The sequence below is a fragment of the Hemibagrus wyckioides genome, linkage group LG19 (assembly GCF_019097595.1).
Source record: "Hemibagrus wyckioides isolate EC202008001 linkage group LG19, SWU_Hwy_1.0, whole genome shotgun sequence".
NCBI classification, from domain to species: domain Eukaryota; kingdom Metazoa; phylum Chordata; class Actinopteri; order Siluriformes; family Bagridae; genus Hemibagrus; species Hemibagrus wyckioides.
The window spans coordinates 22959959-22985652 of NC_080728.1; the positions used below are offsets into that span (position 1 = coordinate 22959959).

At 39.1% G+C, this 25694-nt stretch overlaps 1 protein-coding gene across 2 annotated transcripts; it reads right to left on the minus strand.

Annotated features, from left to right (window-relative positions):
- Positions 1–1771: 1771 nt before the first annotated feature.
- cpsf6 (cleavage and polyadenylation specific factor 6) lies at positions 1772–14555 on the minus strand. 2 transcript variants are annotated; one of them, XM_058417194.1, is made up of 10 exons: positions 14433–14555; positions 12759–12968; positions 11896–11999; positions 11217–11362; positions 10882–11055; positions 10290–10776; positions 10060–10175; positions 9682–9835; positions 9402–9595; positions 1772–2257 (listed from the first exon to the last, which is right to left on the minus strand). In XM_058417194.1, exons 1-9 carry the CDS (start codon positions 14490–14492, stop codon positions 9409–9411), a joined length of 1638 nt encoding a protein of 545 aa, XP_058273177.1. In that variant the 5' UTR covers positions 14493–14555; the 3' UTR covers positions 1772–2257; positions 9402–9408. The 2 variants fall into 2 exon arrangements, with proteins under 2 accessions (XP_058273177.1, XP_058273176.1); XM_058417193.1 differs by having other exon boundaries at positions 9402–9598.
- Between the last annotated feature and the right edge of the window lie 11139 nt (positions 14556–25694).

The window sequence follows — 25694 nt, forward strand, 5'->3', positions numbered from 1 at the left end:
CACTTACCTGTGAGAGGAGAATGAGAGGAACTTCCTGATTCTGACTCACGTGACTGACGATTACATTCAGACCCTTTAACTTCTAATTCATTAGAGACGCAACAAGGAGATTTCACCTGACCAAGAGAACAACTAAATACAAAGGAAGTTTCACCCAAAAATCCCATCTTCTCTGCCTCAAATGAATAAAGTACAGTTTAAGAAAACAACAGCTTTTACATGAAATGATAAATGTCTCTACTGTAGCTGTAATATAGTTATAATAAAACATTCACACAATTTAACCCATGGATAATTAAAACAGTTTAATCTATTGGATTAACATGTGCTTCTTCTTATGCTTTTGTGACTTACAACAAAGCATCAATTTAGAGCCAAATAAACAAAACAAACTAAAATACAATAAAGTAATTATCTTCGAGTGGGAGAGTTTTCACTCCAGTTTCATCTGCAAAGTTTTCCACGTTTCTGAGCTTTAAATGCTACACCAAATTTGATCTACTTCAATTAAACAGATCTGTTTAATAGAAATCCACAGCTTGTTCTTTCTACATTTTGGCAAAAAAAAAAAAAAAAAAAAAGCTATTAAATGTCCAGTTTTTTACAGATTTCCATTTTAGTCCTCTCTACATTAAAACATGTAGCAAAAGAGAATACAGTAACGATGACTCCTCACAGCTGTAGTACTGTAATTCAGTGAACATTAAAAATCCCTATAAAAAGTCACATCTAAAGCTTTAAAATCAGGATATCCTGTGTCTGATTACACTGAATATGTTTTTCCCCCCATGTTGGTAAACATAACACCTGATGGGACACATTAAATTCACCACTTTGAGCACTAAAAATTTCTTTTTTTTACCATTTGATCCTCACTAAAAATACCAGATACCTGCAGAAAAAACCTAGAAACATTCAGTCAAAAGTGTACCGGTTCACAAAAACGTTAAAGCCATACAAATATCTTCATCTTCGAAATGCACATCTAATGCTTCACTAACTTACAAAACCCTTCTACAATTCAAACACAGACTGTGAATGTTTGAGAAACATTTGTTGTTCTGCATATTAAAAATGACAACCGCTAAAAAATGCAAATCTAAAGCTTCAAATCCGGAGAATCTGAGTATGTGCAGGATGAACAGTCAGAAATATATAAAACCATTAAATCTCACATTCATCATGAAGCTACAACATGATGTATAAATTAAAAGTTTTTCTAGTTTTCCTGCTAGAAAAGTCACACACTAGCACAATAAAAGAAATAAAAAGAAAAAGTAAACTGTAAAAACTTGCTTTGTAGTGCTTAGAATAAATGTCAATTTGCTAACAAATGCTAGAAAACTAACATGTGGATGCTAACTTCTGATTTCAAAAGGCCATAGTCAAAAAAAAATTCACCACATGGAAAAAGTACAAAAATACAATTTTACAAAAAAAATCTGACACTATTCATGTCGAGGTATGAGGTAAAGTGTCTAAAAAGAGTAATTTATTTTCCTGAAATAGTTCAGATCAAATTTAGGCATGTGCTGATAATTCATTATATAATTATTATAATAATAAATGGAATGTAGCTACATTCAGGATGGTCAGCTTACGCACTGCACTGATAAGTCATCTTATTAAATATTTAACAGATCATTAAAATGACCGCTAGATCAGCACATGTCTAAACACAGATCATCTTTTCAAATGATCCTTTTTTCAGTGCTATGAGTAAACAAGTACAACATGAGAAATGCTTCAAGAAATACAGAGTATAAACAAGTGGCAACCCCAGAAACACTTTATTACAACACGGTCTATTTAATAAATCAAGGCAGAAACATTCACAGACAATGATGCAGACAAACAGAGTGGGGAAATGAGGGGAAGAGGGAGATGAAAACAAAAGTCCCCTATAAAAACAACAATTTACACATTACAGGCGTCAAAAACGGTTACGTTTTTGGTGAAAGGACCAAGCAGGCAAGTGTTACCTTTAATTTTAACGCCAAAAAAGCTGAACTTTTCTTCGTCGGAATACGCGGGTCAAATAAAATGTAAAAAATAAAAAAATAAGCAGCTGGGAATTAAGAGTGAGTAAGTAGATATATATATACGTTTGAAACAGATCTGCACTGGAGCGGTGTGTGTGGCCGAGTCCAGTCGCCCTTAGTGACGGAGGGATGAAGAGCGCTGATGGATGAGTGCGAAGTGCTCGGGTCGCTTCTTCCTCCTCAGACACTCTTCCTTATTGTTTTCTTCCATTCAGCTGAAATGTGTCAGAAACGAAGGTGGCAGTTTGGTCTTGGGGTTCAAACCCACACACACACACACACACTTTATACTGACGCACGCACACACACACACACACACACACACACGCATGCGAGTTCTTCTAGTTTCAAACTTCTATAAAATCTTTTACAGATTTAGCACCACCACATCCAAACTTCAACACTTCATCTTCACTGTTTAATCTACAGGACACACATTACAGAAATCTCAAACTGAATGGTGTTCAGGCAAAACCAAGGCTTTCAAATAGAAGGATTTTTACTATTGATCATATTTACAGCAGAACTACATTAGCACTTGTCTTACTATTTAACACTTACATCAAATCTGAAATTCTGCCAAATGTCTTTAATATTCCAATCAACAAATTAAATATTGTCATTATTTTTCAGATACCTGTGCCCATTTTAGTTGGTTTAAATAGTTAATTATTACTTAATTATGAAGGTCATCTAAACCAACACCAATTCTGATTTTACCAACAAATTCTTTTTTTTGTTAATGAAACATTTAATAGAATACATGAATTAATCCATCCTAAAACATCACATTTAACCTTTGAACTACAAAATATTCATAAAATTTATCTTGTATATATACACACACTTGTGTCAAAATCAGATCACAATTAGCAAGATATGAAGCTATCCTCAGAGTGTCTGATATTTCCTGTTTATAACCTTAACTTAAATTATCTGTAAAACTATCAAAGAAGTGAGCTTCACATGTAAAAAGATTTGGACAGCAGAATAAGACCAAGATCAGGGCTGGACAAATACATGTCTGGATTTAACTGAAAGATTACTTATTCTGGCTGGTCAATGGCTCAATGGATAACTAAGAATATAGTTTATAAAAATACAAATTGCAAAGAAAATTGTCCATTTTACCTATTATATAGACCTTTTTTCTGAGTAAGTGGAGTACATAGAGTGAACATAAGAGGTTTACACAACCTTTTATAATTAAAGGTTTTTGGGAATATAAAAATGAAACCAAGAAGAATCATGTCAAAATTCAAGAATCAGGTCAAAATTCAAGACAAATTAGAACCACCATTAGATACCACAGGACAGCATGAAGGTCATCAACAAGCAGAACTAAAGTGATGACCAAGAACAGGACATCCCTCCAAAACTGAAAAGGACAACAAGAAAACCAGGAAGGCTGCCAAGGGACCTACAGCAACATTAAAGGAGCTGAAGGAACATCTGGCACATATTCTGGCACAACACACAAACCACGTGGCAAACCATGTTATACAGTCTGGATGAGACCAAGGACAATTCTGAAACGTGTTTGGTGCAAAAAGACAACCAAACACCACCACAGCTGTAGTGAACATCATGGTGGCATCACACTATGGTTCTGCTGCTCTTCAGCTGGAACTGGGAATCATAGACAGCTCCAGATACTGATCTGTTTGCAAGCACAAAACCTCTGTTAGACCGCTGAAGATGAAGAAAATGTTCACATTCCAGCCTGAAAACAGCCCAAGTCCAAATCCAAGTCAACAAAGGAACAGCTCCAGAAGTTAACGGTCAATGGACCAGTCAGAACCAAGATCCAAAGACTATCTAAAATGTGGAGTAATTTGAAGGCTGAGAAAATCCCACTATCTGACAGATCTGGAAAAATCTCACAAGGAAGAGTGGGGCAATAAAAATCGACAAATGAAGAACTTGGTGGAATCTCATGCAAAATCAAGGATGCTGATTTATAAGAAAAGAATGCTTTAGTATTAAAGGCTATGCATTTTAATCCATAAACAATATTTACATCCACTTTTCACTTAAATGTTGTCACATAATAGATGGAAAAATGACATGATTTTTCTTGTATTCAGTTTTTAATTCGTGTTATTTCTTTATTTATTTTTAAATCAGAGAAACCCTAATGGGGTTGAGCAAAAATTTTATATCCACTGTCCACGCAGACCATTTGTCCAGCCATGTAACAGGAAGAGAAACACTAGATATAATGAAAGCAACAAACCTTTAAAAGAAACATAGAAAATTATAAATAGTTCACCAGTGAAACCTACATAAAATGTGTTCTATAAAAAATATTCTATTTATGACTGACATTAATACCACTAAACCTACATGTACTGCAAAACATGAGAACAAAAACAAAAAACACAGAACTCAAGGCATGGGCCGATATTAGATCGATGTGAATGTAAATAAAATTCACTTTCATGATTAGATTTAGCTTTTATAATGTCTATAAATACAATCAGATACATCAGAAACTGATTATCGGCACATGCTTTGTGGAGTCTCCACAAGAGAGCACAAACCTGGCAGCATCTTCTAAAGCGAAGCATTTCATCATACAGAAACACGACTTCCTGCTCTTCAAAGCCACATATTTGGAATATTTGTTCAAATCATCAAGCTGCAGTTGAATTACTCTAAAACTGATCACCAAAACATCCCTTACCCTTCGCTTATCAAGCTAAACACCTTAGAGTAATTTAACTGCAACTTAAACGTTTCACAATAATAAAGTGCAGCAGAATTTTTAGCACCAAAATTCATTAACATTTCAGTGAAATGTACACTTTTCTCTTTAACGTTGGCTTTGAATAATCAACATAAAAGCACAAATTTGCTCAGAATGAAAGAAAATAAATAACGTACACACATTTTAGCTTCTGATGTACTGACAAAAATGTAAAGACAATCTGAATTGTGACACAAAGACTGTTCTTTGTTAAACGAAGGTAAATGTGTGATAAGCTTCAACGAAACTAACCAACTGACACCAAAAGGACTTTATCCAGCTTTACAAAACAACTAAACATTAAGTAAATTTGTCTGTAATTGGGGCGCTATAGCATCTTACATGAAATTTGAAATGTTCGACTTCAGTTAATTGAATAAAACCTAATTAATCTACAGTTACTTACTAGGCAGTCCCTCCAGGATCTCAGTTTAACAGAAATAACAGCAAACCCAAGCAAATGCTGTGATATTTGGAAGTAAATTATCAAAATGAGCTCAGATTTTCTGCAAATTTGGAGCAGAGATGCAGGGTGTAACTTCATCACAACACGCATTCAGTCGCAGCCCTCTTAGATTCACATCTTCAACATTACAGTACAGCTATCAAAGAAATTATCCACAGGAGAGTCTTTACTGGGAGGAGTTTAAAGGAAGAAAACTGTGCAATTTTACTAATTCAATTATTGTCATAAAGTGCATCGGACATTTTGAAAACCACTGCAGGAGAATTTGAGCATTTTTGGCTGCAACAATAACAAATAAACCTTGAATTCCAGGAGGGACTGAACTGCCTTAACAGACATTACTATAGTTTGTTATTACATTTCAATGTGTGATGCATTAATACAGCAGATAAATAAATTAGGCTGATGGCAAATGTTACATTTTTACTTGATCCATCTGCCCCTTTTACACTAAAACCTAAAATGATTTCATTGATGGGGATAAAATGAACCTTTTCCCTGCCATGTCACATTTCTTATTAAAAGGTTGAATTTGAGCTTGAACTTTTTACATTTATTAAGTCATGAATTATAACAAACTGGCCAAAAAAACCATTGGACATCTCACCTTTCAGTAATGACGAATTCATAAGCAAAAGCACTGACAATCACAACGTTCTCATCTACTTTACACTAAAGAGAATAAACAAAGTAAAAAGCCAACATTTTAGTTGAGTAAAGATGTACGCAACTTCATGTTAAATGTTTAATTCTGCTCCAATCACAGGAGTGACCAGTGAACCAAAGCCCACTTTTATAGTACAGCTATAAAACCTCTAGTGAATAGTACACACTACACTGCCAAAAGTATTGGGACATTCCTCCAAATAATGAATTCAGGGGTTGGGCTCCGCCCCTTAGTTCCAGTGAAAGGAACTCTTAATGCTTCAGCTTCATACCAAGACATTTTTGTATGCTTTCATGCTCCCAATTTTGTGGGAACAGTTTGGGGATGACCGCTTCCTGTTCCAAAATGACTGTACACCAGTGACCAAAGCAAGGTCCATAAAGACATGGATGTGTGAGTTTGGCGTGGTGGAATCTTTGTAGAACACCTTTGGGATGAATTAGAGTGGAGACTGTGAGCCAGTCCAAAACTGTGACATCTGCCTTTACCTGCACATGAATGTAATATGGAGTTGTCCCGCCCTTTGCGGCTAGAACATCTTCAAATCTTCTGGGAAGGCTTTCCACAAGGTTTAGGAGTGTGTTTATGGGGATTTTTGACCGTTCCTCTAGAAGCACATTTGTGAGGTCAGGCACTGATGTTGGATGAGAAGGTCTGTCTCACAGTCTCCACTCTAATTCATCCCAAAGGTGTTCTATGGGGTTGAGGTCAGGACTCTGTGCAGGACAGTCAAGTTCCTCCACACCAAACTCACTCATCCATGTCTTTATGGACCTTGCTTTGGTCACTGGTGTGCAGTCATGTTGGAACAGGAAGGGGTCATCCCCAAACTGTCCAATGAAATTGTCCAAAATGTCTTGGTATGAAGCTGAAGCATTAAGAGTTCCTTTCACTGGAAAAAAGTGGCCGAGCCCAACGCCCGAATTCAATGATTTGGAAGGGTGTCTCAATACTTTTGGCAATAGTGTATGTGGAGAAAAACTGCTATAGTTAACATTTATAAAACACATACAGTCAAAAACGTCATAGCAGTGACCATGACAACTGTCTTAACGGATTGTTTGTCCACTACACATTACACATTCCAAACACACAATACTAATAACTCAGCTCAGCTTCAGATTTTACTACAATACCACATTACACTGGAGTGTGCTAGATAGCTCAAAGATCTTTTACCCTTATGTTCACATCAGAAAGTGACAAAGCAGGAAGATACTGTTCACTTATCATTGGCCCAATCAGGCAATGGTAGATACACATTAATAAAGTGAAATAATAAAAAGAAAATGATTGTTTGGGTTCTCCCAAGTCGCCAATTTCTCAAACTCTCCGCTACATACAAAGCAGAAGACTGGCAATCATCACTCTTACTAAAGCCTGTGAAATATTTGATACTGATACAAATATACTGAAATATTTGAACATTAGCCAACTATTTTACAGTATTTATGAGATGCACATAAACAAGTCACTACTTATGAGGCAGAAAAAAATATATAATAATTAACACTGTCGCTTCCAAATGTGAACAAAAGGCCATAAATTTGAGGACCATGAAGATTACTTCCAATAGCCCAAACACTACTATCCAATGATACAGGGGTTTAAACAATTTAGAATTATACATCATTTCAAAACAGCCAAACACACTAATTTACTAACAAAATGGAATTTAATTTCCATCAAACCAAACATTACCTGAACTTTCACCTGGTAATTTCATAAGGACATTTCATACTAGGACTTTACAATTTTCTGACTATCAGGACATCAAAAGAATGCGAATACTTTATGAAAAGGAAAAAAAAAACAAAAAAAAAAAAAAAAAAAAAAAACAACTTTGGCAAAAGTTTATCAAGACAGAAAATCTGAACAGTTTTGATCATATAAAGCCAATTTGATTTAATCAATTAAACCATTCCACATTATGATCATTACATCATCTGCAGCTTTAATATGTTTATTTGAAACTGTTAGCAATGAAAAATTAGCATTTAAATATTAAACACTATAAAATTCAAGAATTTTGTCTGTACAAACAACAAACAGTAACTTCAGCCATCACTGACTACTGTGATAATATCTGTACACACTACCTTTAACATTAAGTTTTGGTAGGCCTGATAAAACAGAAAATACTGATCAATTCATACATGATCATTCTGACAGATTATAGCCAATGTGTTCCCATATTTAAAAACAGTAAAGCCTCATACAGTTCTCAAACACAGGAATTTAAAGAAATTGAGTGCACATTATTTTTTCATTACAACATTAACACTGGGCCGATGTATACCAAATTCTTAACCAGGTTTAAATTTCTGAATTAACCGTTAAAACTCTAAATTGTAGCATTTCCCCAAAAAATGACAGCTACAATAATGACCGTTTATATCTAAACTGACTGCGCACCACATTTCAACAGGTGAAATAAAAGCTGGTACCTTAATAAAAAGCCTAATTTATTAAAATTACTGAAATTTTCAAGTTAAGCTTTACTGATCCTAAAGGAAACTTGTGAAGAAAATACAAACAATGAATTTATTTGGTACATGTGCAAAGACTGATACTGAAACTGTACGCATCAGAAAACCTCTGACTATAGAAAGTTTCTATTTACGTTCAATTTAATATGACTAAGTAGAATATCAGTGTTTAAAAAATGCTATAGTACTAATCAGTGTTTGAACTAAACTTACACTCAACTTTATACTTATAAATATACTTTCTACTCTTTACAGGTTACACCAAAAAACAATGGAATGGTATTTTTGCATACATCACCACATTTCTACAGCCAGGTTCATCCAACAAACCCAAACAATATTGAATTTAATACCTCCTGGTACTTTAGTACAGTCTCCATACATACAGTCTTGCCTAAAAATTCAACATACCCTCATTTACTCTCAAGTGATGCTTCAGAACCTTCAAGTTCCCCTACAAAAATTACAGCCAATTTGTATATAATATAAAAGTCATCATTTGAACAATTATACACTTACAGTCTGCGCCAAAAAGCAAATATATTTTATCAGTTATTTAAAAGTTTATAAAACACGCAAGCATAAAAACACGTTTTTCATACAGCAACTAAATATTATTTATTTATATATATATATATATATATATATATATATATATATATATATATATATATATATATATATATATATATATATATATATATATATATATATATATATAGGAAATAAGATATCCCTCAAGATGATATCAGTACAAAATCAAATCAAGAACCAATAAAATTTCAGCATGGAATGAGCAGTAACTGATTAATTAAAACAAAAACAAAGCCTTCATTACGGCAAAAATAAAAGTGTGTGTGTGGCCTTACCGTACCATTACCTACCTGCCATGTGTCCTGTAGGTGGCGTAGCAAAGCTGGTTTTGAAAAGTTTAATTAAGAAATAAGTAATAGAACTAATAACACACATTAACAGATAAAACACACACCTCTGTCCTAACGATGGCGGTATTCCCTCTCACGGTCGCGGTCTCTCTCACGGTCACGGTCCCTCTCGCGGTGGCGGTCTCGCTCACGGCTCCTCTCTCTGTAATAATCTTCGTGACGATCGCGGCTACGCGATTTGTGACGGCGACTTTTCTCACGAGAGCGACTGTGGTCCCGATCCCGCGATCGCTCTCGTCTGCTGAGAGAGACAGAACAGTCAGTTAAGGACAGGACATGGAGTACAGAGATGAGATCAGATCTGAACACAGATGAGCCGCGTACCTGGAGGCAGAGCCGTAGGATTTGGACTCGATTCCGTGCAGGCAGTCCTGCAGAGAGCTGATTAACACTTTACAGCGATCATCAGCAGAAACTTTCGACTGCTTTATTAATGAAATCGCAGTCACCAGTGTCTCAATAGCACTGCCGTAATCTCCTGAAACACACACAACACGCACACAATGAGTTTAGTGACTGCGTGGCTCTGTTCCATCTGCACTACAATAATCAGTCCAGTACAGTCTGACCCTCTGTCCGCCCACCCTAATGCCTGACCCTCTACACTCCTTCTGCTGGCTTGTCTGCATATATACATCAGAGTAAACTATTTCTACCTTCATATATGCAGAATAATTCAGACAGGTGTGTGTGTGTGTTTACCTGCACTTGCATCTGACACAGCTCTGGATATAGCGCTGCTGGAGATAGCTCTGTTTCTATTCATTATCTCCTCAAATTCAGCCTCACTCAGAGGGGCCCGAGCTGCATCCATCTCCCTGACAACACAATTACAACACATAGATCAACACCTGATGCCTGAGGTGAGTGTCTCAAAATACACACACTGTGTTAATTATCTGACAGATAAGCTCTCTGAGCGAGTTTGTTACCTGCCCGGGCCGTAATCCCGGTCATAAGGGGGAGGCCGTCCGTAAGGGTCGTTGGGGGGTGGGGCTCTATCTGGTGCTGCCATGTTGTTGTTACCGGGTGGTGGGAAGAAGGCAGGGTTTACATGAGGGGCAGGTGGTGGGCCTCCAGGAGGGGGGCCACGCATGTGAGGGGGTGGCGCTAAGGCCAGGGGAGGTCCGATAGGACCAGGGGGACGAGGTGGGAATGGGCCAGGAGGGGGTGGACCTTGCTGAGGTGGGGGAGGACCAGGGGGCGGGCCATAACCTGGAGGAGGTGGGCCAGGAGGTAATGGACCAAGTGGAGGTTGGCCAAACTGACCAGGAAACAGTACAGGAGGAGGTGGGCGGTCCCCTCTATTAGGAGGGCCTGAAAGGGGTGGGGCTAAACCTTGACCAGGAGGTGGAGGGCCAGGAGGACCTGGAGGACCAGGAGGACCTGGAGGAGGGCGGGGAGGACTCTGTATACCACCTGAAGATGATCAAAGAATACAACAAACAATAAATCAATGTAGTCACTTATTTTGTGGAGAGCTAACAAAACAGTAATAGAGAAATTGTAGTAAAAGTGTCATACCAGGGAAGTGTGGAGGTGGAGCTCCAGGCCCAACAGGTCCAGGGAAGCGATCTCCTCCGGGCCCTGCAGGACCTGGAAAACGCCCGCGACCCCTACCAAGGGGAAAACCACTGCGGGGACCAACACCTGGAGGTCCAGCTTTCCCTTCCCCTGACATCTGCCCCGACTGGGTGCCTAAAAAGGGCAAATATATATCGTGAACACCCCACTATGATGAGCACAAACAGCAATCATTAGTTACAGATTAAAGTTGTAACATATTGCATATTTTAATATAATCTCAGGTACAGTATTTTAATGAGATATAGGTTGTTGTGTGTTAAAGGGTGACGCACTCTTGCGTGACTGCAGCTCGAACTGACTAAGCGACTGTTTGTTGCAGGGTGTGACGATCGGGTTCTGGCCGTGAAGCTCGCGCTTTGACAGCAAGTCCAACAACTTCCGGGAGGAGGCTTCAGATCCTACACATACCAACGCAAACCTGCAACACAACACGCAGAAAGTTACACATCAGTCACAATGAATAGTTTTGATTAAAACGATGCAATAACTCAAACACAATAACTACACAAGTATACAATGTTTAAAAGTTACACACAATTGTTAGAAACCATGAGTGTTCTGAATACACATGGAAGAATTGAGCGGTTTCTAGAACCACACCACAGACCCAAGATGAGCACTCAAGTTTTTTGACGTGGTTTTAGAATTTAATGTTTTGAGAGCCAATTCTGATATGATACTGATGTGAAGATTCTAGAGAAATTCCTCAGTACTAGACCACTTTGTGGAACCAAGAACAGCACAGAGTACAAAAAGAACCTCTGTGGGTTCAAGAACAGCAAATGGAACTCTAGAACCATGCTAAAAAAATCCAACAGCACTGATGAGCACAGAGCTGCATAAAGAATAAATATCAGTGAGGATTCGAGAACTAATTTCAGAGTTCCTCTGGAACACAGTGTGATGCAGAAACTCACGGCGAGTAAAGAACCCGCCTGCACATGGTCTCACCCTTTTGACTGTCCGTTAGCTCGGTTCTCAAAGAACTTGATCTCCAGCACGTCACTGATACCGATGGAGCGAATGGCTTCTGTCAGATCCTCATCTGTAGTCCACTGTGGAAACAACCACAACATTTAAAACAAGCATATTCTAATTTTAAACCACTTACAAGCTTCAGAATTTGAATATTAATGAGTCTATTGTGGTATACTGTATTACCACACAGAGCATAAATATGTTTTAAATATGCAAAATAATACTTCTGCTTTGACTACACTGATGAAGGAATGAGTGACAGCTATAAGGCAAACACACTGTAAAATCACTGAGTTCAGGTGTTTTTCAGGGGTTGGACTCGGCCCCTTAGCTCCAGTGAAAGGAACTCTTAATGCTTCAGCTTCATACCAAGACATTTTGGACAATTTCATGCTCTTTGTGGGAACAGTTTGGGGATGTTTGTAGAGTGGAGTCTCCACTCTAATTCATCCCAAAGGTGTTCTATGGGGTTGAGGTCAGGACTCTGTGCAGGACAGTCAAGTTCCTCCACACCAAACTCACTCATCCATGTCTTTATGGACCTTGCTTTGGTCACTGGTGTGCAGTCATGTTGGAACAGGAAGGGGTCATCCCCAAACTGTTCCCACAAAGAGCATGAAATTGTCCAAAATGTCTTGGTATGAAGCTGAAGCATTAAGAGTTCCTTTCACTGGAACTAAGGGGCGGAGCCCAACCCCTGAAAAACAACCCCTGAACTCAATGATCTGGAGGGGTGTCCCAATACTTTTGGCAATTCAGTGTATATTTTGTGTGTGCGCATACCCAAGTCAGGGGTGTGTGTGTGTACACCTCTAAGGTATGTTTGTGAATCTTACCCAGGTGAGGTTGCCGATGTACAGAGCAATGCGCTTGCCAGTATACGTGTACACAACGTTGGGCGGAGCTCCTTTATTCCCCTCGGTGCCTCCAGGTGCGGGAAGGTTGTCCAGGTAATCTCTGTCCTCTGGTGCATCACCGTTATTGGCCGAGGGGGAGATGACGTCATCATAGAGGTCGATCTGCTCGTGAACAGGATAATCTGTTTCCTGTAAACAGGGAGCGCACATCACTTTACTAAAAATACAACACACTATATTACAACTTGTTAAAATCCTTAATAATTAATGAAGATAAATTCTGGTTTGTGGTGTGTGTGAGAGAGATAGTGTGAATGTGTGTGTGAGAGAGATAGTGTGAAGGTGTGTGTGAGTGTGAGAGTGTGAGTGTGTGTGAATGTGTGTGAGTGTGTGAATGTGTGTGAGAGTGTGTGAATGTGTGTGTGTGAGAGTGTGAGTGTGAGTGTGTGAATGTGAGTGAGTGAGAGTGTGTGTGTGAGTGTGTGTGAATGAGAGTGTGAGTGTGTGAATGTGTGTGAGAGTGTGTGAATGTGTGTGAGAGTGTGAATGTGTGTGTGTGCGCGAGTGTGAGTGTGTGTGAATGAGAGTGTGTGAATGTGTGTGAGTGAGAGAGTGTGTGAATGAGAGTGTGTGAGAGAGTGTGAGTGTGTGTGAATGAGAGTGTGTGAGTGAGAGAGTGTGTGAATGTGTGTGAGTGAGAGAGTGTGAATGTGTGTGTGTGCGAGTGTGTGAATGTGTGTGTGTGCGAGTGTGTGAATGTGTGTGTGTGCGAGTGTGTGAATGTGTGTGTGTGAGAGAGAGTGTGGGAACTTTAAACAGTGATCACACCACAAACTGCTTATATTTATATTTTCCCATTTCAAATAAATCCACAAGTCTAACACAACAATAAAAACAGTACTGTTTATAAACAATCATTAATCCTGTACATACGTAATAAATATGTAATAACTTAGCGGCTAACTGTAGCACGCTAACGAGATCTCTCTTCAAACACTCCAAAAAAAACTATTTAAAACATTTACACATTTTCTCTACTATTATTTATTAAAGAATAAAGTGAGCAGGAAAGCGTGATTAAAAATAATTAGCTTAGCATTTTTAAAACGATTAGCTTAGCTAAACCGTATAAACAATGGCCCGTATACAGACACAAAGCAGATTTAAATGACAAATTCTGATCATAAATAGCCTCAAATAAATTTCACAGCTTTCTAAAGTAAAAAAAAAAAGAATCTAAATTTTACTATACTAAAAGCTTGAGTGATGAAAGCTACGATGTGAAAATTAATACCGCGTTAACGCAAGATTAGGCTTAAAAACGACCCAAGGCCGTATCGTAAATCACCGCCTGCTCTCTGTACACAGAGTGCACTACATAGGGCTGAAGACGCCGTTATCCGATTCACTACTTAGTGCGCTTATGTAGCACGCGCCGCGCGATTTGAGACACGACCTCCAATCGAGACATTTCATTGTGCGCACTCGCGTTAGCTTGCGACGCTAAAGCCAGTGCACGCGCTTGCAAGCCTTTTCAGACGCAAATACGCTTCGCATTAAAATAAAGTAAATGCATATTAACGTTTTAACCCTCAGGAATTAAAGTGAACAAAAGTGGAAAGCAGTCAACGTCGGTCTTTGCTGAAGGTGTACCTGATTGAACTCCTCTTCTACATCTGCGTAAATATCGATGTGATCAACACCGTCCGCCATTTTCCGCTCCTCTGTCCTCCTCCCTCCAGCGGGCGGAAATGACGAACACGGCGCGGGAACGTGCGGAAAAAAAGGAACGATGCGCCCGGGCGGTGACGTCATATCATTCGAATATCGCCACAAACCATAACCCAGTATTGATATCGTTAAAAGATGATATTATATCGTATTGTATAATACTAAACACATTTTAAACACAGTTCACACAATATATCATTTATCACACAATGTTTAAAGTACATTCATGTCTTTACACCGGTTCGGATTCTAACTATTGTAATCTGAGCCTAATTTGTGGGCGTGGCCTGTCCATTGTTTTAAACAGTATTAGCCACTGTCCACTACACACCTGTACACACCACTGACCACGGATCTATTGATGTTTATTGTTTATTTATTTATAGATGTTTATGATTTTATAACACACATTCGTATAAAGTTTGTATAAAGTCTCATCACACACAGTGAATGTATTATTAAATATAAATAAAAAAATATTGTGTCAAAGTAAAATGTAATAATTATTCCATAATAAACACACACACACTGATCAACAACACACACACGAAGCACACACACACACACACTGATCACCAACACACACACATAAACACAAACAAAACACGCTGATCATCACACACACACTCACACAGAACACACACACATAAACACAAACAAAACACGCTGATCATCACACACACACTCACACAGAACACACACACATAAACACAAACAAAACACGCTGATCATCACACACACACTCACACAACACACACACATAAACACAAACAAAACACGCTGATCATCACACACACACTCACACAGAACACACACACAAACACAAACAAAACACGCTGATCATCACACACACACAGAACACACACACATAAACACAAACAAAACACGCTGATCAACACACACACACACACTCAAAACACACACACACATAAACACAAACAAAACACGCTGATCATCACACACACACAGAACACACACACAAACACAAACAAAACACGCTGATCATCACACACACACTCAAAACACACACACATAAACACAAACAAAACACGCTGATCATCACACACACACTCACACAGAACACACACACATAAACACAAACAAAACACGCTGATCATCACACACACACTCACACAGAACACACACACATAAACACAAACAAAACACGCTGATCATCACACACACACACACTCAAAACACACACACATAAACACAAACAAAACACGCTGATCATCACACACACACTCACACAGAACACACACACATAAACACAAACAAAACACGCTGATCATCACACACACACAGAACACACACACATAAACACAAACAAAACACGCTGATCATCACACACACACACACTCAAAACACACACACACATAAACACAAACAAAACACGCTGATCATCACACACACACAGAACACACACACAAACACAAACAAAACACGCTGATCATCACACACACACTCAAAACACACACACATAAACACAAACAAAACACGCTGATCATCACACACACACACACTCAAAACACACACACATAAACACAAACAAAACACGCTGATCATCACACACACACTCACACAGAACACACACACATAAACACAAACAAAACACGCTGATCATCACACACACACTCAAAACACACACACATAAACACAAACAAAACACGCTGATCATCACACACACACACACTCAAAACACACACACACATAAACACAAACAAAACACGCTGATCATCACACACACACAGAACACACACACAAACACAAACAAAACACGCTGATCATCACACACACACACACTCAAAACACACACACATAAACACAAACAAAACACGCTGATCATCACACACACACTCAAAACACACACACATAAACACAAACAAAACACGCTGATCATCACACACACACACACTCAAAACACACACACATAAACACAAACAAAACACGCTGATCATCACACACACACTCACACAGAACACACACACATAAACACAAACAAAACACGCTGATCATCACACACACACAGAACACACACACATAAACACAAACAAAACACACTGATCATCACACACACACACACTCAAAACACACACACACATAAACACAAACAAAACACGCTGATCATCACACACACACAGAACACACACACAAACACAAACAAAACACGCTGATCATCACACACACACTCAAAACACACACACATAAACACAAACAAAACACGCTGATCATCACACATACACACACTCAAAACACACACACATAAACACAAACAAAACACGCTGATCATCACACACACACACACTCAAAACACACACACACATAAACACAAACAAAACACGCTGATCATCACACACACACACACACTCAAAACACACACACATAAACACAAACAAAACACGCTGATCATCACACACACACTCACACAGAACACACACACATAAACACAAACAAAACACGCTGATCATCACACACACACACTCAAAACACACACACATAAACACAAACAAAACACGCTGATCATCACACACACACTCAAAACACACACACATAAACACAAACAAAACACGCTGATCATCACACACACACACACACTCAAAACACACACACATAAACACAAACAAAACACGCTGATCATCACACACACACTCACACAGAACACACACACATAAACACAAACAAAACACGCTGATCATCACACACACACACACTCAAAACACACACACATAAACACAAACAAAACACGCTGATCATCACACACACACTCAAAACACACACACATAAACACAAACAAAACACGCTGATCATCACACACACACTCACACAGAACACACACACATAAACACAAACAAAACACGCTGATCATCACACACACACACACACTCAAAACACACACACATAAACACAAACAAAACACGCTGATCATCACACACACACACACACTCAAAACACACACACAAACACAAACAAAACACGCTGATCATCACACACACACTCACACAGAACACACACACATAAACACAAACAAAACACGCTGATCATCACACACACTCACACAGAACACACACACATAAACACAAACAAAACACGCTGATCATCACACACACTCACACAGAACACACACACATAAACACAAACAAAACACGCTGATCATCACACACACACACACTCAAAACACACACACATAAACACAAACAAAACACGCTGATCATCACACACACACACACTCAAAACACACACAAACACGAACAAAACACGCTGATCATCACACACACACACACTCAAAACACACACACATAAACACAAACAAAACACGCTGATCATCACACACACACACACACTCAAAACACACACATAAACACAAACAAAACACGCTGATCATCACACACACACACACTCAAAACACACACACATAAACACGAACAAAACACGCTGATCATCACACACACACACACTCAAAACACACACACATAAACACAAACAAAACACGCTGATCATCACACACACTCAAAACACACACACATAAACACGAACAAAACACGCTGATCATCACACACACACACACTCAAAACACACACACATAAACACGAACAAAACACGCTGATCATCACACACACACTCAAAACACACACACATAAACACAAACAAAACACGCTGATCATCACACACACACACACTCAAAACACACACACATAAACACAAACAAAACACGCTGATCATCACACACACACACACTCAAAACACACACACATAAACACAAACAAAACACGCTGATCATCACACACACACTCAAAACACACACACATAAACACAAACAAAACACGCTGATCATCACACACACACTCACACAGAACACACACACATAAACACAAACAAAACACGCTGATCATCACACACACACTCAAAACACACACACATAAACACAAACAAAACACGCTGATCATCACACACACACACACTCAAAACACACACACATAAACACAAACAAAACACGCTGATCATCACACACACACACACTCAAAACACACACACATAAACACAAACAAAACACGCTGATCATCACACACACACTCAAAACACACACACATAAACACAAACAAAACACGCTGATCATCACACACACACACACTCAAAACACACACACATAAACACAAACAAAACACGCTGATCATCACACACACACTCACACAGAACACACACACATAAACACAAACAAAACACGCTGATCATCACACACACTCACACAGAACACACACACATAAACACAAACAAAACACGCTGATCATCACACACACACACACTCAAAACACACACACATAAACACAAACAAAACACGCTGATCATCACACACACACACACTCAAAACACACACACATAAACACAAACAAAACACGCTGATCATCACACACACACACACTCAAAACACACACACATAAACACAAACAAAACACGCTGATCATCACACACACACACACTCAAAACACACACACATAAACACAAACAAAACACGCTGATCATCACACACACACTCACACAGAACACACACACATAAACACAAACAAAACACGCTGATCATCACACACACACTCAAAACACACACACAAACACAAACAAAACACGCTGATCATCACACACACACACACTCAAAACACACACACATAAACACAAACAAAACACGCTGATCATCACACACACACTCAAAACACACACACAAACACAAACAAAACACGCTGATCATCACACACACACACACTCAAAACACACACACAAACACAAACAAAACACGCTGATCATCACACACACACTCACACAGAACACACACACATAAACACAAACAAAACACGCTGATCATCACACACACACACACTCAAAACACACACACATAAACACAAACAAAACACGCTGATCATCACACACACACACACTCAAAACACACACACATAAACACAAACAAAACACGCTGATCATCACACACACACACACTCAAAACACACACACAAACACAAACAAAACACGCTGATCATCACACACACACTCACACAGAACACACACACATAAACACAAACAAAACACGCTGATCATCACACACACACACACTCAAAACACACACACATAAACACGAACAAAACACGCTGATCATCACACACACACACTCAAAACACACACACATAAACACAAACAAAACACGCTGATCATCACACACACACACACTCAAAACACACACACATAAACACAAACAAAACACGCTGATCATCACACACACTCACACAGAACACACACACATAAACACAAACAAAACACGCTGATCATCACACACACACACACTCAAAACACACACACATAAACACAAACAAAACACGCTGATCATCACACACACACACATTCAAAACACACACACATAAACACAAACAAAACACGCTGATCATCACACACACACACACTCAAAACACACACACATAAACACAAACAAAACACGCTGATCATCACACACACACTCACACAGAACACACACACATAAACACAAACAAAACACGCTGATCATCACACACACACACACTCAAAACACACACACATAAACACAAACAAAACACGCTGATCATCACACACACACTCACACAGAACACACACACATAAACACAAACAAAACACGCTGATCATCACACACACACTCACACAGAACACACACACATAAACACAAACAAAACACGCTGATCATCACACACACACTCAAAACACACACACAAACACAAACAAAACACGCTGATCATCACACACACTCAAAACACACACACATAAACACAAACAAAACACGCTGATCATCACACACACACTCACACAGAACACACACACATAAACACAAACAAAACACGCTGATCATCACACACACACTCAAAACACACACACATAAACACAAACAAAACACGCTGATCATCACACACACACACACTCAAAACACACACACATAAACACAAACAAAACACGCTGATCATCACACACACACACACTCAAAACACACACACATAAACACAAACAAAACACGCTGATCATCACACACACACACACTCAAAACACACACACACATAAACACAAACAAAACACGCTGATCATCACACACACACACACTCAAAACACACACACACATAAACACAAACAAAACACGCTGATCATCACACACACACACACTCAAAACACACACACACATAAACACAAACAAAACACGCTGATCATCACACACACACTCAAAACACACACACATAAACACAAACAAAACACGCTGATCATCACACACACACTCACACAGAACACACACACATAAACACAAACAAAACACGCTGATCATCACACACACACTCAAAACACACACACATAAACACAAACAAAACACGCTGATCATCACACACACACACACTCAAAACACACACACATAAACACAAACAAAACACGCTGATCATCACACACACACTCACACAGAACACACACACATAAACACAAACAAAACACGCTGATCATCACACACACACTCAAAACACACACACATAAACACAAACAAAACACGCTGATCATCACACACACACACACTCAAAACACACACACAAACACAAACAAAACACGCTGATCATCACACACACACTCACACAGAACACACACACATAAACACAAACAAAACACGCTGATCATCACACACACACACACTCAAAACACACACACATAAACACAAACAAAACACGCTGATCATCACACACACACACACTCAAAACACACACACATAAACACAAACAAAACACGCTGATCATCACACACACACACACTCAAAACACACACACATAAACACAAACAAAACACGCTGATCATCACACACACACACACTCAAAACACACACACACAAACACAAACAAAACACGCTGATCATCACACACACACTCACACAGAACACACACACATAAACACAAACAAAACACGCTGATCATCACACACACACTCACACAGAACACACACACATAAACACAAACAAAACACGCTGATCATCACACACACACACACTCAAAACACACACACATAAACACAAACAAAACACGCTGATCATCACACACACACACACTCAAAACACACACACATAAACACAAACAAAACACGCTGATCATCACACACACACACACTCAAAACACACACACATAAACACAAACAAAACACGCTGATCATCACACACACACACACTCAAAACACACACACATAAACACAAACAAAACACGCTGATCATCACACACACACACACACTCAAAACACACACACAAACACAAACAAAACACGCTGATCATCACACACACACACTCAAAACACACACACATAAACACAAACAAAACACGCTGATCATCACACACACACACACTCAAAACACACACACATAAACACAAACAAAACACGCTGATCATCACACACACACACTCACACAGAACACACACACATAAACACAAACAAAACACGCTGATCATCACACACACACACACACTCAAAACACACACACAAACACAAACAAAACACGCTGATCATCACACACACACACTCAAAACACACACACATAAACACAAACAAAACACGCTGATCATCACACACACACACACTCAAAACACACACACATAAACACAAACAAAACACGCTGATCATCACACACACACACACTCAAAACACACACACATAAACAAACAAAACACGCTGATCATCACACACACACTCACACAGAACACACACACATAAACACAAACAAAACACGCTGATCATCACACACACACTCACACAGAACACACACACATAAACACAAACAAAACACGCTGATCATCACACACACACACACTCAAAACACACACACATAAACACAAACAAAACACGCTGATCATCACACACACACTCACACAGAACACACACACATAAACACAAACAAAACACGCTGATCATCACACACACACTCAAAACACACACACATAAACACAAACAAAACACACTGATCATCACACACACACTCACACAGAACACACACACATGAACACAAACAAAACACGCTGATCATCACACACACACACACTCAAAACACACACACATAAACACAAACAAAACACGCTGATCATCACACACACACTCACTCAAAACACACACACATAAACACAAACAAAACACGCTGATCATCACACACACACACACTCAAAACACACACACATAAACACAAACAAAACACGCTGATCATCACACACACACACACTCAAAACACACACACATAAACACAAACAAAACACGCTGATCATCACACACACACTCACACAGAACACACACACATAAACACAAACAAAACACGCTGATCATCACACACACACTCACACAGAACACACACACATAAACACAAACAAAACACGCTGATCATCACACACACACTCACACAGAACACACACATAAACACAAACAAAACACGCTGATCATCACACATACACTCACACAGAACACACACACATAAACACAAACAAAACACGCTGATCATCACACACACACTCAAAACACACACACACATAAACACAAACAAAACACGCTGATCATCACACACACACACACTCAAAACACACACACATAAACACAAACAAAACACGCTGATCATCACACACACACTCACACAGAACACACACACATAAACACAAACAAAACACGCTGATCATCACACACACACTCACACAGAACACACACACATAAACACAAACAAAACACGCTGATCATCACACACACTCACACAGAACACACACACATAAACACAAACAAAACATGCTGATCATCACACACACACTCAAAACACACACACATAAACACAAACAAAACACGCTGATCATCACACACACACTCACACAGAACACACACACATAAACACAAACAAAACACGCTGATCATCACACACACACACACTCAAAACACACACACATAAACACAAACAAAACATGCTGATCATCACACACACACTCAAAACACACACACATAAACACAAACAAAACACGCTGATCATCACACACACACACACTCAAAACACACACACATAAACACAAACAAAACACGCTGATCATCACACACACACTCACACAGAACACACACACATAAACACAAACAAAACACGCTGATCATCACACACACACTCACACAGAACACACACACATAAACACAAACAAAACACGCTGATCATCACACACACACTCAAAACACACACACATAAACACAAACAAAACACGCTGATCATCACACACACACTCAAAACACACACACATAAACACAAACAAAACACGCTGATCATCACACACACACACACTCAAAACACACACACATAAACACGAACAAAACACGCTGATCATCACACACACACACACACTCAAAACACACACACAAACACAAACAAAACACGCTGATCATCACACACACACTCACACAGAACACACACACATAAACACAAACAAAACACGCTGATCATCACACACACACACTCACTCAAAACACACGCACATAAACACAAACAAAACACGCTGATCATCACACACACACACACTCAAAACACACACACATAAACACAAACAAAACACGCTGATCATCACACACACACTCACACAGAACACACACACATAAACACAAACAAAACACGCTGATCATCACACACACACACACAGAACACACACACATAAACACAAACAAAACACGCTGATCATCACACACACACTCAAAACACACACACATAAACACAAACAAAACACACTGAGCATCACACACACACTCACACAGAACACACACACATGAACACAAACAAAACACGCTGATCATCACACACACACACACTCAAAACACACACACATAAACACAAACAAAACACGCTGATCATCACACACACACTCACTCAAAACACACACACATAAACACAAACAAAACACGCTGATCATCACACACACACACACTCAAAACACACACACATAAACACAAACAAAACACGCTGATCATCACACACACACACACTCAAAACACACACACATAAACACAAACAAAACACGCTGATCATCACACACACACTCACACAGAACACACACACATAAACACACACACATAAACACAAACAAAACACGCTGATCATCAAACACACACTCACACAGAACACACACACAAACACAAACAAAACACGCTGATCATCACACACACACACACACTCAAAACACACACACATAAACACAAACAAAACACGCTGATCATCACACATACACTCACACAGAACACACACACATAAACACAAACAAAACACGCTGATCATCACACACACACTCAAAACACACACACACATAAACACAAACAAAACACGCTGATCATCACACACACACACACTCAAAACACACACACATAAACACAAACAAAACACGCTGATCATCACACACACACTCACACAGAACACACACACATAAACACAAACAAAACACGCTGATCATCACACACACACTCACACAGAACACACACACATAAACACAAACAAAACACGCTGATCATCACACACACTCACACAGAACACACACACATAAACACAAACAAAACACGCTGATCATCACACACACACTCACACAGAACACACACACATAAACACAAACAAAACATGCTGATCATCACACACACACTCAAAACACACACACATAAACACAAACAAAACACGCTGATCATCACACACACACTCACACAGAACACACACACATAAACACAAACAAAACACGCTGATCATCACACACACACACACTCAAAACACACACACATAAACACAAACAAAACATGCTGATCATCACACACACACTCAAAACACACACACATAAACACAAACAAAACACGCTGATCATCACACACACACTCACACAGAACACACACACATAAACACAAACAAAACACGCTGATCATCACACACACACACACTCAAAACACACACACATAAACACAAACAAAACACGCTGATCATCACACACACACTCACTCAAAACACACACACATAAACACAAACAAAACACGCTGATCATCACACACACACACACTCAAAACACACACACATAAACACAAACAAAACACGCTGATCATCACACACACACACACTCAAAACACACACACATAAACACAAACAAAACACGCTGATCATCACACACACACTCA

Coding starts and splice junctions, on each gene's coding strand:
- cpsf6 (XM_058417193.1), bottom strand. CDS start 14,492: ATGGCGGACGGTGTTGATCACATCGATATTTACGCAGATGTAGAAGAG. Junction 10,777..10,881: donor TCCACCTCCACACTTCCCTG/GTATGACACTTT, acceptor GATCATCTTCAG/GTGGTATACAGAGTCCTCCC. Junction 10,176..10,289: donor CGGGATTACGGCCCGGGCAG/GTAACAAACTCG, acceptor TTGTGTTGTCAG/GGAGATGGATGCAGCTCGGG.